The sequence below is a fragment of the Mytilus californianus genome, unplaced genomic scaffold, assembly GCF_021869535.1.
Source record: "Mytilus californianus isolate M0D057914Y unplaced genomic scaffold, xbMytCali1.0.p SCAF_6, whole genome shotgun sequence".
Taxonomy (NCBI): domain Eukaryota; kingdom Metazoa; phylum Mollusca; class Bivalvia; order Mytilida; family Mytilidae; genus Mytilus; species Mytilus californianus.
This window is the reverse complement of record NW_026262712.1, coordinates 67,577,016-67,596,877: the sequence shown is the minus strand read 5'-3', so window position 1 is coordinate 67,596,877 and position 19,862 is coordinate 67,577,016. Positions and strand designations below refer to the sequence as shown.

Sequence of the window (19,862 nt, the reverse complement as noted above, 5' to 3'; positions counted from 1 at the left end):
TTCAACACTTTTATTAATGTTTTTCATTTAATGGAGTCTTTATGGTTATTATGTAATAAGAAATATCAAAGAATACATTATTATTGCAGTTTGAGATGAATTTTATAAAACATGAACTAATATGGTTTACAGACAATAGAGTTTTGTAAAAATTATTGATGAGTATTAAATGCAATCACTTTTACTCTATAGGAAGTACAACGGTACTGACTGCATGTATGTGCTTTTTTGGTGATATCAGTTAATTCATTTGCTTCTGTTGTCCTTCTGTCTGTCCATCTATCTGTAAGACAATTAACAATTCATCATCTCCTCTGAAACAATAAGTCAAAGTAGAACCAAACCTTTTTTTGGGAAAAAATATATGGGAGTTTCTTTATAAAAGTTAATCATTTTGTTACAATTGGATGAAAACAATAGCTACTGCCTGCAAGAGGCAATCTTTGAATCTAATAGGGTAATATTTAGTGATCTTGGAAGACAAATATTTTTAAAGCCCTCTCCAAAGAAACCTAATATGTTGATGGGGTGGTAAACTGACTGTGGTATTGGTGGCACATAGATCCCATAATGATACCCCAAGGAACATAACATTCCATCATCTTTTTTAAAAGTACAGGACTAATTTTAACTAAACTGGTATTTTCACATTTCTAATGCTTTCCCTTTGCTACTATCAATCAGATCTATACATATAGATTATACATAGCAAATAAAAAGATTTAAAAGTGTATAAACAAAAATACTACACTACTCCATTCTTGAAAATATGTTAACTGGTCACAAATTACTTGAAGGAAAGAAAATGAATGAGACTATCTTAAAATCACAAAATTAACACTATTAGAAAATGTTCTAAAAGATTTAACAAATAATTTTGAGTTAAAAGGACAAATGTATTACAGTTATACGTTATACACATACCGTACATATACTTAGGGTAACAAAAGTGATTTATTTCCAGGCACAAATAGATGATTCTTTAGACATTCGACCTAATGCCATATGTCCTGACTGTGATGCCAAGTTACCCTGCCAGTATACTAGGAAGGAAATGAAAGATATGACCGATGAAGCTGTACTTAGAATGCTGAAGGCAGAAAAAGTAAGTTATTCCCTTTCTTTGACATGAAATTGATTGAACTTTTAAACAGATTTAATTGAACTTAATACTGTGGATTCATTATTATTCGTGGGATACCTATTTATGTTGATCTTGTGGGTATATATGAACTACCAATTTAAATGTCCAATGAAGTACAAATTTTCCATAATCTTGTATGTTAGACTTTGGCCAAACCATGAAATCAAATATCCACAAAAATACAATTTTTCCTCAAAGGAATTGGAAGATATGACTAATGAAGCTATACTTAGAATGCTGACGGCAGAAAAAGTAAGTTATTCCCATTCTTTGACATGACATTGGTTGAACAGATTTAATTGAACTTAATACTGTGGATTCATCATTATTCGTGGGATACCAATTTATGTTGATCTTGTGGGTATATATGAATCACCAATTTAAATTTCCAATTATGTACACATTTTTGATAATCTTGAATGTAGACCTAGGCCAAACCATAAAATCAAATATCAACAAAAGAACAATTTTTCCTCAATCCACAAAAATAAATGAATCTGCAGTATTCTCCTACAATAGTAGGGGCATTATGTTCTACAGTTTGTGCATGTGTCTGTCCTTCCCTCCTGTATCAGGTTAATGTTTTGGTTAAAGGTAGTGAGTACATAGTACACATGTATGTCTATTTGTAATGTGAACATTTTAAAATAAATGCCAAATTAGTGTTTTCCAGATTCCACAGTTCACTAAAAAAGTGCAAGCAGAGCTTAGTGTCTTATGGACATGTATTCTTTATTATACCCATGCTCCAAAGGAGGGACGGGTATACTGGTTTATCCCTCTTGTTAAAACATTATTGTAACGTTTCATTCAGTTCAGCTTTTAGTCCTAGCTTTTTTTATATATTTCACCAGAAGGTTCTCAGGTTTTGCCATGCTATACTGTGTGACATGTTTTCAGTGCCCTCTCAATTTTTTCTTCCTGTTTGTTAATTAAAACTTGTATATCTGTAAAATATCATACACATATATGAAATTTTTGTCACATTTTTCTCAGCAATTAAAATTCAGAGCATATAAATTGCATTAAGCTTCACCTGGCTATGCTATACCCTGTGGCACCTTTTTAATTCTTTATTCTTCTTTCTGGTTGCTGAAGGCTTATTTATGAAAATAAGAAGATGTGGTATGATTGCCAATGTTTATTAGCAAAATAGAGTCAACAATATTGAGCGGGGTTACAACTAGTGAACAATAGCTTACAGTGCATCTTGTTTCTCCTGTAGAGCAAGTCAAAGTTAACATTCAAAACAAAACCTTTTGAGAATTAGAAGGAAAATTTATTTCTGAAATGATCCTTCTATGTAAGTCATTGCTTGAAAATTTGTGTTTCGAGACGGGGTTCTCAATCAAATCTATAGCATCATTTACATGTTTTGAACCAAAAATTCTAATGAAATTAGGAAGATAATGTGAGATGTAAGTTTGAAAAACTAGCGGATAAATAGAGTATAAACTCAAATGAATATTGGGGCATTATGTTTTTCGGTCTGTGCGTCCGTCCGTCCGTCTGTCCCGCTTCAGGTTAAAGTTTTTGGTCAAGGTAGTTTTTGATGAAGTTGAAGTCCAATCAACTTGAAACTTAGTACACATGTTTCCTATGATATGATCTTTCTAATTTTAATGCCAAATTAGAGTTTTGACCCCAATTTCAAGGTCCACTGAACATAGAAAATGATAGTGCGAGAGGGCAGGTTAAAGTTTTTGGTCAAGGTAGTTATTGATGAAGTTGAAGTCTAATCAACTTGAAACTTAGTACACATGTTCCCTATGATATGATCTTTCTAATTTTAATGCCAAATTAGAGTTTTGACCCCAATTTCTCGGTTCACTGAACATCGAAAATGATAGTGCGAGTGGGGCATCCATGACACATTCTTGTTTTGGGAGAGAAATGAAACCTTTCCCCAGATTATGTACCTCTTTGTCAGGCTCTTTAAATTTTGCAGATTCACCTGTCCCATTGTGAATAATTACAAAAGGTATTGTTCTTTGTGGAGTTTATTCTATGGGACCTTTAAATTTCTCTTTGAAAAGCCAATCATTGATGAATTAAGCTGAACAAAAAATTTAACACTCAGTGATGAAAGTACATGTACCAATACACAAAACTGCAGTTGATGTTGTATTTATTCAATATCAACGAATTCATTTATACTGTAATTGTTGTTATTTGTTGTTTAGTGGATTACCACAAGATTGTGAGGGAAATGTTGACTGCATTGGCAATTTGCTATATTAGCCTCAAATTTTATCACTATACAACCATAATAAATGGATATAATTTATTTGCAGTATTCACCAATTATTACTCTCATAATCTTTTACAAATGTTTTATATATTTTTCAATTTGTTCAATATCACTGATTATAAACAGAAAAAAAGTAGATTTGTGACATGGAATTTTGCTATATGTTCCTATGAAATTTGTGCTTCCAAATTTTTTTTTATTTGTGTTAAACCAATATAATCTTGAGAGGACAATGTTTATATTTAAGTACCAATTATAGGCTATTTAGCCTGTCCTAAATTTATTCTGATTGTAACATCAGTCAACCTAAAAGAATATGTTATTTCTAATCCAAAATTATAGGATTGCTACCGAAATTCCACAATGAACATTAGACATATACATATCTATCAACACTTATATTTGGAAATAAAATGCAATAACATTTGAATTTATATAATAGTACATAAGTTGATAAAGGGTAATATTTATACCATGTTTAAGAGGTCTTAATTTTTTCTGTATCCTTGTAATTGTCTCGCCTTAACGGAGTCAAAAAGCGAGACGTAGGTATGCTCTTTCCAGTGGCAGTCCCCTCAGTCATGGTCTATTGACTTTAAAACTTTTGCTTAGTTTAAATGTATTAGTTAATGATTAGGAACCACTGGTTACATAAAGTTTACAAGTTAATGTTTGTGTTTAGATTTGTTTTAAGGGGACGACTTATGATTAGTCAATGGTACTTGGTATTCAATTATATGAGCATTGGCACATCTCATTTCCATGGAGATTGTTTGGCCCTGTACCTTCAGTCATGGTTCATTGACTGTGAATAATTTGCATATTAAACTTGCATGTTAAAGTATTGCAATTTTAATTTCAACATTTGCATTATCAAAATAACAAAAAGGCGAGACATATCTCTGTGTTAACAGTTTATGTGATCAACTTATTGAAATTCTCACTGATGTTATAAGATTTTTAAAGATTTACAACAGAGGAATTACCTGGAATGAAGGTTAAAAAGGGGCTAATTATTAAAGAATATTCACAAAAAAATCAACAACCTGGTACAATGTATATATATATATATATGTATTGGGAATACATGTACTGACCAAAAAAAATGAAAATTTGTTCTTCAGTGTTGTATTGACATAAATTTTTAATTATTACCTCTTACTCTTGACAATATGTGCCATTTTATAGTAATGGTACATGCATTTTCATCACTAAGAGTTAAATATTTTGTCCTGACAAAGAAGTACTTATTCTGGGGAAAGGTTTCATTTCATCCTCAATAAAATGCATTATTGAACTAGGATCTCCAAACCGTTTACATGATCCATACTTGACAGTTTTGAAATATTTGAAAAACATGTTCCTGGCATTGAGCATTAACCTAAAAATTTGAAATTTAAAATGCTTTGTATTTGATAGATGAGTTATTGGAGACAGTTTGAACAAGGGATGATATCCAGGGAAGGTGTTAGAAAATTACAGGAATGTACTGACATAGCTGCTGATAAAAAGGGAAGGTAAGTACTGATATAGCTGCTTACAAAAAGGGCAGGTAAGTACTGACATCGCTGGTGATAAAAAGGCAAATAAGTACTGACATCGCTGCTGACAAAAAGGGAAGGTAAGTACTGATATCACTGCTGACAAAAAGGGCAGGTAAGTACTGACATCACTGGTGACAAAAAGGGAAGGTAAGTACTGATATCGCTGCTGACAAAAAGGGCAGGTAAGTACTGACATCGCTGGTGACAAAAAGGGAAGGTAAGTACTGATATCGCTGCTAAGAAAAAGGGCAAGTTAAAGTACTGACATCACTGCTGATAAAAGGCAAGTAAGTACTGACATTGCTGCTGATAAAAGGCAAATAAGTACAGACATTGCTGCTGACAAAAAGGCAAATAAGTACTGACATTGCTGCTGATACAAAAGGCAAGTAAGTACTGGTATAGCTGATGATAAAAAAGGCAATTAAGTGCTGGCATAGCTGATGATAAAAAAGGCAAGTAAGTGCTGGTATAGCTGATGATTAAAAAGGCAATTAAGTGCTGGCATAGCTGATGATAAAAAAGGCAAGTCAGTGCTGGTATAGCTGATGATAAAAAAGGCAATTAAGTACTGGCATAGCTGATTATACAAAGGGCAATTAAGTGCTGGCATAGCTGATTATACAAAGGGCAAGTAAGTGTTGGCATAGCTGATGATAAAAAAGGGCAAGTAAGAACTGACATTGCTGATGATAAAACAAGCATGGTAGTACAGCAGAATGAATGTAGTGACATATTGTGATGTAAAGAAGATAAAACTTAAAATATTTGTATGTAAACAAAATTTAGGGAATTGATAGGATTTTTATCATGTCAAAGTGGAAATTAAGAACAGGGAGTGCTATTAACCTTTCTTCTTTTAAGGAAATGATGAGGTTCATTTATTTTGTTAATTTTATACATTTAATGGATACATACTATCTTACACATTTTTCAGGTTTGTTGATGTTGAAGATGTGAAGAAAAGCTGGGAAATACCAAAAATCTATATCAAATTGGTAAATAATATTACCTTGTCTAATTTTTATTCAAAAACTGATTATACTGGCTCTTGATTTTAAATTGTTTTGAAAATAGAGGAATTGTCTTACCTGAAAAGACTTTTGGTAAAATAAGAATTCATTATACATTAAAAGTGCAAAAAATACCCAGAAAAGAATAATTTCTACCATAAGCCTAAATATTTGGAACTCTATAAATTTCAGAATATAGAAATAAGCATCAGTGAAATTAAAAGAAGTTCAAATTACATTATTGTGCATATTAATTTCATTTAATTCCTAAAATAATCCTCCTGGAAGTTACATTGTAACAGTGTCTTAATAGTATATTTAAAAGTCAATGTATGTCTTGTCTTTTCAGAAAAAATTCTTCAAAAGATTTGTAGTAGAGCTGATACCTGAACCACCGAAGTCTTCATGTCTAACTCTTCTGTACAAAATCTTCAAACACACAGCTTTCAGTATATTTCTGTACTGTGTAATTGCCTTGGACATGGCTAATGTGACATTGTCTGTGATAAGCGAGTATTTGGAAGCCATTCACGATAGGAAGGAGATCTTCAGGTCATTAAATGTTGTATTTGTGTCGTTTTATATAGTGGAAGCAGTAGCTAAGGTAAGATACAGTAGTCACTGTCTAATAGTCTAATAGGACCACCTCCTTTTGTTAATAAAACTTGAATATTATTAAACAAAGGCATTTATTGACAAAATGATTTATTCATATATTTTGTTTAAAGATTTGCATAATTTAAGTTGGTCCTTCAAAGAGATTGTTAGATAATATATCTATTTTTTTACATTTCATTGTCCTATTTGGAATATTGATCACAAGGTTTTGGATGATTAAATAATGTGAATTCATTATTGAGCTTTGCATAATACATATTAAAAGTAATGTTCTTAAGATTACAAATTAGACCTATGAGAAGACTCAGCTCTCAGTTAAAATTTTGATATGATGATGTAAGTGAATAATACTTTAACCTATAAAAGTATTTTGTAGTAAGCGTTTGTGTTTCTTATTTTTTCGATTGTCCCATTCGTATCTTCTACAAGCAGATCAAAGTGCTGATTTAGGATATTCAAAACCCCCAACTCCTGTTGTAAAAAGAAAATGATTAATGATTAAAGATCAAGCACTTATATTTCCTTTTAACTCTAAAAAAGTGTTGTAGAAATAAATAATAGTGTTACATTTTTTGCTGAATTCAATTCTGCATGGCATCAGTAGTTATATGATAACTACTACCATCAAGTCCTATAATTTTGATCATCTGACCTGTTTATTTTGTGAACGTAATGTTGAATTAACACACTTAACAGATGACAGAACCTCATGTATTGTGTTGATATTCGTACTTATTGGCAGAAGTGAGAAGTTGTGTTTAAATAAGCAGCATTTGCTTATAAAAAAAATAATGGGAAATCTTTAAGACAGACAGTAAAAAGCATTAGGTAGCAAAAGGACATGAATATTGGGTTGGTGAATTTATATGTTTTATTACTGTTAAAACATGATTTAAACAAAATCAAATAATTGATTTGAAAAAACCTAAAGATTATACTGCATAAACAAATCTGCTTATTAGCAAAACATAACAAATGAACTTTTATACTTCATTTTTTTATGAAATTAGATAATATTTGTATAAATAATACATGTACTAAATATTTTTTTTCCTTTTCCAGATAGTCCTTGTAAAGAAATATTACTTTACAGTTTGTTGGAACAATTTGTGTTTGGCAATCATTTTCATTGGAATTGTGGATGTGTGCCTGAGTTTTTCATTGCCAGCTTTTTATGGAAATAATCACCACGTCGTACACATTGTACTGGTGGTCTTCATCTTACTGAGGGTCATCAGATTATTCAGGCTACTAGAGGTATGTATAGGCATTAGTACCCATACTTAATACTGCTGAGGGTCATCAGAATGTTCAGGCTACTAGAGGTTTGTATAGGCATTAGTACCCATACTTAATACTACTGAGGGTCATCAGAATGTTCAGGCTACTAGAGGTATGTATAGGCATTAGGACCCATACTTAATACTACTGAGGGTCATCAGAATGTTCAGGCTACTAGAGGTTTGTATAGGCATTAGTACCCATACTTAATACTACTGAGGGTCATCAGAATGTTCAGGCTACTAGAGGTATGTATAGGCATTAGTACCCATACTTAATACTGCTGAGGGTCATCAGAATGTTCAGGCTACTAGAGGTATGTATAGGCATTAGGACCCATACTTAATACTGCTGAGGGTCATCAGAATGTTCAGGCTACTAGAGGTATGTATAGGCATTAGTACCCATACTTAATACTACTGAGGGTCATCAGAATGTTCAGGCTACTAGAGGTATGTATAGGCATTAGTACCCATACTTAATACTACTGAGGGTCATCAGAATGTTCAGGCTACTAGAGGTATGTATAGGCATTAGTACCCATACTTAATACTGCTGAGGGTCATCAGAATGTTCAGGCTACTAGAGGTATGTATAGGCATTAGTACCCATACTTAATACTACTGAGGGTCATCAGAATGTTCAGGCTACTAGAGGTATGTATAGGCATTAGTACCCATACTTAATACTACTGAGGGTCATCAGAATGTTCAGGCTACTAGAGGTATGTATAGGCATTAGTACCCATACTTAATACTACTGAGGGTCATCAGAATGTTCAGGCTACTAGAGGTATGTATAGGCATTAGTACCCATACTTAATACTACTGAGGGTCATCAGAATGTTCAGGCTACTAGAGGTATGTATAGGCATTAGTACCCATACTTAATACTACTGAGGGTCATCAGAATGTTCAGGCTACTAGAGGTATGTATAGGCATTAGTACCCATACTTAATACTACTGAGGGTCATCAGAATGTTCAGGCTACTAGAGGTATGTATAGGCATTAGTACCCATACTTAATACTACTGAGGGTCATCAGAATGTTCAGGCTACTAGAGGTATGTATAGGCATTAGTACCCATACTTAATACTACTGAGGGTCATCAGAATGTTCAGGCTACTAGAGGTATGTATAGGCATTAGTACCCATACTTAATACTACTGAGGGTCATCAGAATGTTCAGGCTACTAGAGGTATGTATAGGCATTAGTACCCATACTTAATACTGCTGAGGGTCATCAGAATGTTCAGGCTACTAGAGGTATGTATAGGCATTAGTACCCATACTTAATACTGCTGAGGGTCATCAGAATGTTCAGGCTACTAGAGGTATGTATAGGCATTAGTACCCATACTTAATACTGCTGAGGGTCATCAGAATGTTCAGGCTACTAGAGGTATGTATAGGCATTACTACCCATACTTAATACTACTGAGGGTCATCAGAATGTTCAGGCTACTAGAGGTATGTATAGGCATTAGTACCCATACTTAATACTGCTGAGGGTCATCAGAATGTTCAGGCTACTAGAGGTATGTATAGGCATTAGTACCCATACTTAATACTACTGAGGGTCATCAGAATGTTCAGGCTACTAGAGGTATGTATAGGCATTAGTACCCATACTTAATACTACTGAGGGTCATCAGAATGTTCAGGCTACTAGAGGTTTGTATAGGCATTAGGACCCATACTTAATACTGCTGAGGGTCATCAGAATGTTCAGGCTACTAGAGGTATGTATAGGCATTAGTACCCATACTTAATACTACTGAGGGTCATCAGAATGTTCAGGCTACTAGAGGTATGTATAGGCATTAGTACCCATACTTAATACTACTGAGGGTCATCAGAATGTTCAGGCTACTAGAGGTATGTATAGGCATTAGTACCCATACTTAATACTACTGAGGGTCATCAGAATGTTCAGGCTACTAGAGGTATGTATAGGCATTAGTACCCATACTTAATACTGCTGAGGGTCATCAGAATGTTCAGGCTACTAGAGGTATGTATAGGCATTAGTACCCATACTTAATACTGCTGAGGGTCATCAGAATGTTCAGGCTTCTAATGGTTTGTATGTGTATGTGTGTGTTTGGGGGCCAGCTGAGGGACGCCTCCGGTGTGCGGGAATTTCTCGCTGCATTGAAGACCTGTTGGTGACCTTCTGCTGTTGTCTGTTCTATGGTCGGGTTGTTGTCTCTTTGACACATTCCCCATTTCCATTCTCAATTTTATTTGTTCATTTGATTTAAATGAATTTGAAAATGGGCTGGAGGTATGTTGAAGTTTTTAAGTTTCTTATTGGAGTATTTGAATTGACCATATTTTTATTATTACAATTTGAGTTGTCAAACACATTCTGATTACCTGACTGAACTACTTTATATTGGTCAGAACTTTACTTGATTGTTGGCATAATGATTTCACTATTCACCAAAAAAATAAGAAAAACACTTCAAAAGAACCAAAAAAAGTAAAATTTCACTAAGCAGGACACAAAAACCCCTAGGAACACAAGTCATCTTCTATTGTAACATTCCTTTACAATTTATTCTTCTGCAAAGAATTTTACTGTTCTGTTTATTGGGTAAAGATTGTAATCAAAACCCTATAGTACTGACTTGATATTTAAATTTTCCAAGGTTTATCACTACTTTTGAGATACACAAAATATAGTGCAGTGATCATAACATTGTATACATCCTATCCATGAATATTTCCAGAAATTTATCAATGAAATATATGCTCAGATATTTAAGTTACAAAATGATGTTATACTTGTTAAGAAAATTACATAACTTGTGCAAGGTGCAGGAATCTAACATCTGTTCTAAAAATATCAATGATGTCATTGTTAAAGTAATCTTTAAAATTGGAGTTATCTTCCTTAATTGTAGTTGAATCAAGTACAACCAATGCTTTTTTAATGCAATGCTTAATTTCATTTCCCACTGATAAATTAAAACAATCTTTACCCTTCAGTGCTTATAAGTGATTTTTAAAAACAACACTCATGAAATTTTAAATCCAATTATTCGTGCCTGCTGTGTTTGTTAATTGTTCTATGAATTATTTCAGCCATTAGTGCCTTTGTTTCTTGGTCTGATGAAGTTATTGATAAGTCAACAGCTGAGTTATGGATATGATGTTGGGCGTGGTTATGTAGCAGGGGAGGAAGAAGTCAGAAAGTTGATAGATCACATGGTTGATCAGAGGGAAATTGCTAAATCATTAAAACAAGCCAGTGACAATGGAAGACTTGATGTTATCAGATGTCTAGGTAGGTATTAACAACTGTCTATTGTTGAGGACTGACTGTATATTGCCCTCTAGATAAACTTTTGGTCGTTTTTTTTTTGTCATTGGCTTTGTTTTTCATTGATGTTTACTCTATGTCTCTTGTTATGCATATTAACTTTTGCATGTAAAATCTTAACTTAGAAAGTATTTCCCTAACTGAAATTTATTCTAACTGCAGTTGTTAAATATGTCATGAACATTTTTCTTTTTAAACATATGAATAAAAAGAGAGGTGGGGTATATGCCAATAAGAAGGCAACCCAACAACACAAAAAAAACCATCTAGATGTCAAAATATGGTCATGTGTAATATTATGTAAATGTCTTCAGCAGGAGAATTGAAATTACAGTTTAATGATTTTAATGGTATTCCCACTGTAAAAACTAATTCCCACGTAACATTAAAAAAAACAAGAGAAAATCAAATAATTTTAAATTGTATATTGTAGGTATGTTACAGAAACAACATCCAGATATTGCTTTATCTATAAAAACAAGACAAGCTATTAGAAGTGTTCTAAACAGTTTACGTGATGGCATACATGAACTATTAATGGATGGTATTCTGGAAGAAGCTGATGGCCACAAGTTAGAAAAGGTAAGGAATCTTTGCAGGTATATGTGGCTGATGGATTAATTAGTGTTAAATTAAATTGCTAGTTGTAGTACAAGCAGTTTTGCAGTATGGTGCCAGATTTAGAAAAATGTTTAATGCTATAATTGGGGCCACACTGATTAATTGACACATTGCCAAAGAAGCAATCAGCTTGTATGTCCGTCACAAGTTGTTTCCGCTCTCTGACATAAGTATCCCTTGGATTTAGGCAATGAAACTTGGCTTGATTATTAACCAATTCTAGGGGATCTGTCAGGTAGAAGGAAAAAACTCTACATTGAAAGTCATGGTCAAAAACTTAAAACACAAACGAATTTGGTAAGAAATTTGACACAACTATCCTTTACTGCTAGAAGGTGTGGTGTGTCTTGTACATGGAAGAAAACTGTTTATTGAAAATCATGGTCAAAAACTTAAGTTGAACTTGATCAGTATTATGTACAAAAATTGTTGACTTGAAGTTGGGGATGAATTAGTTTTTGCATCAGTAAATTTTTGCTATTTGTGGGTAGAATTTAGGTTGGAACAATAGTATTTGAGATTTCATGTTTTATGTTTTATATTTGTAGATGGTTGAAGAGATGATGAAGAGACTAATAAATGCACCACCTAGTTTACCTATACCACCACCAGATAAAATGTTAAGCAATGTCTTCTGGTTAAGACATGAACCTACTCTCATAGAATACATAAAGGTAGGACTATACCTCCAGATAAAATGTTAAACAATGTCTTCTGGTTAAGACATGAACCTACTCTCATAGAATACATAAAGGTAGGACTATACCTCCAGATAAAGTGTTAAACAATGTCTTCTGGTTAAGACATGAACCTACTCTCATAGAATACATAAAGGTAGGACTATACCTCCAGATAAAATGTTAAACAATGTCTTCTGGTTGACATGAACCTACTCTCATAGAATACATAAAGGTAGGACTATACCTCCAGATAAAATGTTAAACAATGTCTTCTGGTTGAGACATTACTCTCATAGAATACATAAAGGTAGGACTATACCACCTGATAAAATGTTAAGCAATGTCTTCTGGTTAAGACATGAACCTACTCTCATAGAATACATAAAGGTAGGACTATACCTCCAGATAAAATGTTAACCAATGTCTTCTGGTTAAGACACGAACCTACTCTCATAGAATACATAAAGGTAGGACTATACCTCCAGATAAAATGTTAAGCAATGTCTTCTGGTTAAGACATGAACCTACTCTCATAGAATACATAAAGGTAGGACTATACCTCCAGATAAAATGTTAAGCATTGTCTTCTGGTTAAGACACGAACCTACTCTCATAGAATACATAAAGGTAGGACTATACCTCCAGATAAAATGTTAAACAATGTCTTCTGATTAAGACATGAACCTACTCTCATAGAATACATAAAGGTAGGACTATACCTCCAAATAAAATGTTAAACAATGTCTTCTGGTTAAGACATGAACCTACTCTCATAGAATACATAAAGGTAGGACTATACCTCCAGATAAAATGTTAAACAATGTCTTCTGGTTAAGACATGAACCTACTTTCATAGAAAACATAAAGGTAGGACTACACCTCCAGATAAAATGTTAAACAATGTCTTCTGGTTAAGACATGAACCTACTTTCATAGAAAACATAAAGGTAGGACTATATCTGCAGATTGTTTTTGGTAAATGAAGATACATGTCTTTTCATATAAAACTTGATGATATCATATTCTGATGTGGAACAAATATTGTGTAGAAATGCACTTAAGGATGTTCCCTCCTCTTGTTTTTGATTTTTTGCCAGATATTCGGAATCCTCTGGTTTTATCGATGTAGTGCCATTAAAAATTTTACTCGCTAACCCCTACTTTTCTTTTTCATAATTTTATTACATATAGTTTAAAAAACCACATTTGAAAATCTTATAAAATCCTTGTTATTTTTTCACTGTTTATGAAAGAAAAAAGGTGCCATGTTAAATATATGAAAAATCTAGAGAGAATCATTTCCCGCCAAATTTTCAATGCCTTATATCTCGAAAACATGCACACGAACCCTTCATTTTGTTCTGCTTTTTTAGTTCCTTCATTTATATACTATCAATTTATAACAGTCTTTTAAAAAGCTTGTTATTTTGACACAGAGTAGCGAAGATCCTTAAAGAGTATTCCAGACAGATTTACATGTAAAATGTCATCATGATATAATTCTTGTTAAGAGTTTATGGCTTTGACTTTGACATACATTTTACTTTTCATACAATATTTCAATCTTGGTTTGACCAAGATTTTGATACAGATATAAAATTTGATACAACTAGAATCTCAGTTGATTTTGATGATCGGCTAATTTCTTCACAGGATATTTGAAAACCACCTAATGGTCTTTTTTTTTTTATAGAAAATGGAACAAGAATCGGGAGAAAGATTTGAACCAATAATGTAAAAAAAAAAACCACACATTTTAGTTTTTAAATTGATAAAGCTTATGTTAACAAGCATATTATGTACTTATAAAGCACCTGTTTATAAACTTTTGTTGTGCTCAAATGTTTACACACAAGTTAAATGCTTCTCAGATCCCTCTTTCAATTTTTTGATCATGCAGAATGCACTATGTTTGTTTAATTTATACTGATTAGATTATTTGATTGAGGAAAATTGTTTTAGGAGTTGAGTGTCTATAAAAAATTATGTTTTTCAATCACATATTTCGATTACTTATAGATGAGAGGGTGATAGAGCAGATTGTTACCCAGAGAAAAGCATTGCCAACTGAGGCAAAGCAGAGGTTGATGTAATTTTGAAGTTTAACAATTCACTCTATCACCTCTATCCAATGTGATTTTCAATTTATTATACTGAATGATCTGTTAGTAATTGATTTTGTTTTGTCAGTTTTTATTGGTCAATACCAGAGAGTACTATTTAAAAAAATGTTATCCCCTGTGACATGTGTTTGAGTAGAATGTCTGATTTCTTAATAACCAATAAAAAAAACTAGCATTTTAAGTATAATACAAATATGATAGGAGATAGTAGAGCTAAGAACCATTGCATTTATGGTGTCTGATTTAGATATACCGGTATTTGTATAAAATGCTTCATGTCATATTTCTGTTAACAGGAGAAAGCCAAATTAATCTCCTACAACTATGAAGATGTGATTATACATGAAGGTGACCCACCTGGTGGAATCTACATCATTGTATCTGGGATGGTTAGGGTAAGTGATATGGGATGGTTAAGGGCTAGCTAGATTTTACTATAGTCCATGTGTTTATACCCTTTTGTCAAAATCTACATCATTATACTTCCAATCTAGGATTGGCCTATACTACATTCACATTAATCATCCATTTGTTCGTCTAACAAATATTCTTGTCACACTTTTTCTATTTACTGATACTTTGTCTGAATTTGTAATATGTTGAATGAAAGCATATATTTTCATCACACTTTTCTCAGGAACTACTTGTACAAAAATATGAGAATAAATCTTAATTGTACATTTTTTTTCAGTTGGAGTCCACTACTCAGCCAGGTAAACCCATCATACTAGAAGACAAGCCTTCAGGATCCCAGTTGACAATAAAGTCCCACTTGATTGATTTTCTCACTTCTGGTAATATTATAGGAGAGATGGGTCTGCTGACCAAAAAACCAAGATCAGCCACAGTCATTTGTGAAACTGCTGTCCAGGTAAATTGTATCTTAATAATTATTTATTCATTATACTTTTTTCATTTATTATGCCCCGAGGCAGCGGAGGGGCAATAATATTACCCTTGCCCATCTGTATGTCTGTACGTCTTTCCGTCCGTACATCAGTACGAACGCCCCAAATCTGTTCTCTAACTTTAGTTTGCCTCAGCCAAATGTTATGAAATTATACACAATCCTTATTACCACAAAACACAGATCAAGTTCCAATTTGGGTTGCCTCACTTTTACGGTTCTTGAGTTATGTCCCTTTATAACGTTATATACAAACGGGGGCATCCTCTGTGTCCCATGGACACATTCTCCATTTATTAAACATAAAAATCCATAGTGATGACAAGTATCAACTTCTAACAATAAACTAGATGATTCAATCAATTTATTATTGTTTTCATTTAGCAGTGGTACCTTATCTTCTATATGCATGCCTTGCCCTACATGAGCATCTTTTAATCTGCATAATGGGATGCCAGTAACAGATAAAGTCTGGTTCTATATGATTTGTTATTTATTATTTCTCTCATTGTAGTTGCTGTTTATCAGTCTAGATGATATGGAACATGCCATCCAACACTTCTGTGACATTGATCCACCCTTGGAGTACAGGTTATGGCATGTTTGTGCTAATAGAGTTGCTACAAATGTACTTATGAAACAACCATCATACCAGGTAAGTAATTTGTGCAAGAAGTGGAATACAAGGAGACATATCATTTACTGAAAATATCCCTTATTCAGTGAGAGGCATTTGAAAACTTTCCATATCTTAGACAAATTTGAACTTTTTGTTTTGTTTAGTTGGGGGTGAATCAAGGGCTTAATCTTTTAAATTCTAGGATGATTTTTATGGAAAAGATTAATTGAACTTAACGGCGATAAGTTGAGGTGATAAATTTCAACTACAAAGCATTGTATGTAAAAGAGAGAATATCATTTGATAGTCAATTTGAGTGCTAATCTAGAAGAAATCAAATTCATATAAGTATTGGGTCTTCGCAGTTGTGCTTTTGATCTTTTCATCTTAAAAGTATATATAATTGAGCAGTAAAATATTTCATGGACTACATCTTTCTCAAGAAATGCAATATCAAAGCATTAGATACTTTTTTTAAGTTAAAGTTTAAAAGAAATGAGATTTTTTTTTCAGCTTCTTGTAAGTAATAAGATTCATTTTACAAACATAGCATTGATTGTTGGGAACAGTCGAGTGTATCTTAAGAACATATGTTTTACTGTCAAAAAAGAAATTTGATTTGACAAAATTACATGACTGTTTCTGGTCAATACTTCAGTGCAACCCCAATTTAACTTGGAAAAAATAAAGGTGTACTGAGTAAGGTATTCAAGGGTTAAAAGGAAATATTAGTTCAATATTTGACCTGCTGTTTGAAAAACTTTGTTTCCTTCTCTAGTTAAACTATCATGAAATTGTATGAAACAGTCAGTTAATATATAAACCAAAACAATAGCAGTCAGAAAAAATATGAAACATGTGTTCTTTAAAAAGTAAAAACTCTACTGTTCAGCTGTTTTTGTAATTGTTGAAAAAAGTTCAATTGTTTTGTGTTATGCTCTCTATTTAATTGTTTATGTTACCATGGTTATGCTCTCTATTTAATTGTTTATGTTATGCTCTCTATTTAATTGTTATCAATTTAGTTTTATATTTATATTCTTTATTTAAGATTTTGTATGATTTGTGTATTGGTAATATTAATAAGAAAACCGAAACCATATCTAACAAAAATATCTTTAAAAAAAGTCTATATAGGAGCAAGAATATTTGATACATTTTGTTGATGATATCTGAACTCTGGTCTGGCACTATTTAAATTATCATTGCCATTCAATTAAATTTTCAGCTATATACTACCCAATGTATTATGAAGGAGACATTGATTCAATTATGATTGAAAAAAGTGTATCCTTGTTAATCCGTGATATTTTCCATATGCATTCTCTGAATATAAATGAATAGTATTTATTATCGCTATTTTGTGTATTTTTCCTGTGATCTTTTATTGTGATAATTAGACGCCCATTTACAGGACATATTATGGTAAACTGTAGTCTGTCGTCAACATATCGGACAATAACTCAAAAACGCTTTAACCAATTTGCATAAAACTTTGGTGAATTGTTATTATCTATTGACATGAGCTTCCTTTCGATTTTTATAAATTTTAAATTTTACGTTTCAGAGTTATGGGATTTTATTCATAAAAAAGGGGGGATTTTCCAGTTTTCGGACAATAATTCAAAAGTGCTTTTTCATGAAACTTTGATGACTGATTTATATCTATTAAAATAACATCCCTTTATTTTTTATTAATTTATGATATGACATTGAGGAGTTGTGGAACTTTATTCTTTGAAAAAGCGAGAGGCATATCATGCGCTCATGGAGCAGCTCTTTATTTTTCATATCATGCTACTCGCTTATGAAGGAGACATTTATTCAATTAAGATTGAAAAAAGTGTATCCAGAATCCTTGTTAATCCGTGATATTTGCATTCTCTGAATATAAATGAATAGTACTTATTATCGCTATTTTGTGTATTTTTCCTATGATCTTTTTTTGTGATAATTTTTCATATAATGCTATTTGCTTGATAGAAAATTATCGTCAGAAAGTAAGGGCACATGTGCTGTTGTCAATGTAAACATCAACGACGTCATAGTCAAAATTGTGCTAAACAGACTATCGATAGTTTTCATATGAGAGGGTATTTCTCAGCTACAATCTCATCGGAGGGCTACTTTTATATTGCACATTTATACTTTAAATAAAAAAACAAAACTCACACTTCATTAACTGGTCTATGTATTTAAACAGGACAATAGTTTTGTATGCTATAACTAAAGAAAATATACTGCAATGCTGAAAAAAAACTATAATATTTCCGTATAAAATTGAGAATGGAAATGGGGAATATGTCAAAGAGACAACAACCCGACCAAAGAGCAGATAACAGTCGAAGGCCACCAATGGGTCTTCAACGCAGTGAGAAAATTCTGCACCGGTAGGTGGTCCTCAGCTGGCCCCTAAATAAAATTGTGTATTTGTTCAGTGAAAATGGACGTCACACTAAACTCCAAAACATAAATGAACTAAAATTAAAAAAACATACAAGACTACCAAAGGCCAGAGGCTCCTGACTTGGGACAGGCACAAAAATGCGGCGGGGTTAAACATGTTTTGTGAGATCTCAACCCTCCCCCTATACCTCTAGCCAATGTAGAATAAAGAAACACATAGCAATTCGCACAGTAAAACTCAGTTTAAAAGAAGTCAGAGTCCGATGTCAGAATAGGTAACAAAAGAAACTAAGCAAAATGACAATGATACGTAAATTAACAAAGGACTATTAGAAGTAACTGACATGCCAGCTCCAGGCCTTAATTAAACTGATTGAAAGATTACGTCTTCATCATATGAAAATCAGCTACAATCCCTCCCTTTAGGGGTTTAGTATCATACCATCATAAAATATATGAGAAGAACATAACCCCTATCCTTATATTTACCAGTTAAAATGTCCAAATAGAAATGTTAAAATGACGTTTTATATATATGCTGTTCTAGGGATGGACCAAAGAAAAGATAAAGATTCGATTAGAAAATTCTTACCTACTCAGTAACCTAGACGACAACATGTTTACTGTTGACTCTTCTATGTGTGATGTTGTCTTAGTTAATGGTAAGTCTTGTATTTTGTAAATTCAGCAAACTTTTGAATTTAGCTATAGCAAAAGAAGTTGTCAGTGATAGATGGTAACTGTTATATAAGTATGGAAGATATAAGCTGAATGTTGTATCTATATTGTTAACTTACATTATTTGTCTAAATTGGATTGATGCAAGTGGAAATTAACTTAATTTCATCTTTGATTAAATTGCTAACTGGATAATCAATTGTCAGTACTTTTGTATTTACAAATACTTCCCTCAGAACACTTAATTAGTACAGAACATTTTCATCATATTTTGTTGCTATAAAAATAAACACTCAATTTCTATGAATAGGCTTTTTGCAGGATCTTTTATCAATTGAAATATAAGTTTTAATGAAGATAAAAGGGGATATGATATAAACCTAATTTATGAAGCAGTCAATCCATCAATACACGTTAATGAAAAACAAAAAAAAATCAGAAAGAGGCCACCAATGTTTGTCATTGATGAACAATTGTCCCAATATAAATATTACACAATTAAATCCTAAATAGACAGAAAACAGAATGAAAGGCAGACAAATGCTGACCAGACTTATGACTTAAACAGACCTATAGCAACTGGGTCATTCAACATGGCATATAAACATCATTTATATTTTACAAGGGGATTATTCCTAGCCAGTTTT

At 32.6% G+C, this 19,862-nt stretch overlaps 1 protein-coding gene across 4 annotated transcripts in view; it reads left to right on the top strand.

Moving 5' to 3' along the window:
• Positions 1–19,862, top strand: part of LOC127704401 (sodium/hydrogen exchanger 10-like) — a 54,995-nt gene that overhangs the window by 10,081 nt on the left and 25,052 nt on the right. For all 4 annotated transcript variants that reach the window (XM_052208438.1, XM_052208442.1, XM_052208443.1 and 1 more), the window contains exons 8-19: positions 965–1,105; positions 4,815–4,912; positions 5,877–5,937; positions 6,302–6,556; positions 7,633–7,827; positions 10,944–11,145; positions 11,615–11,763; positions 12,351–12,476; positions 14,902–15,000; positions 15,297–15,476; positions 16,027–16,167; positions 19,085–19,199. In XM_052208438.1, coding sequence (XP_052064398.1) covers positions 965–1,105; positions 4,815–4,912; positions 5,877–5,937; positions 6,302–6,556; positions 7,633–7,827; positions 10,944–11,145; positions 11,615–11,763; positions 12,351–12,476; positions 14,902–15,000; positions 15,297–15,476; positions 16,027–16,167; positions 19,085–19,199 — 1,762 coding nt within the window. The remainder of the gene's footprint in view (positions 1–964; positions 1,106–4,814; positions 4,913–5,876; positions 5,938–6,301; positions 6,557–7,632; positions 7,828–10,943; positions 11,146–11,614; positions 11,764–12,350; positions 12,477–14,901; positions 15,001–15,296; positions 15,477–16,026; positions 16,168–19,084; positions 19,200–19,862) is intronic.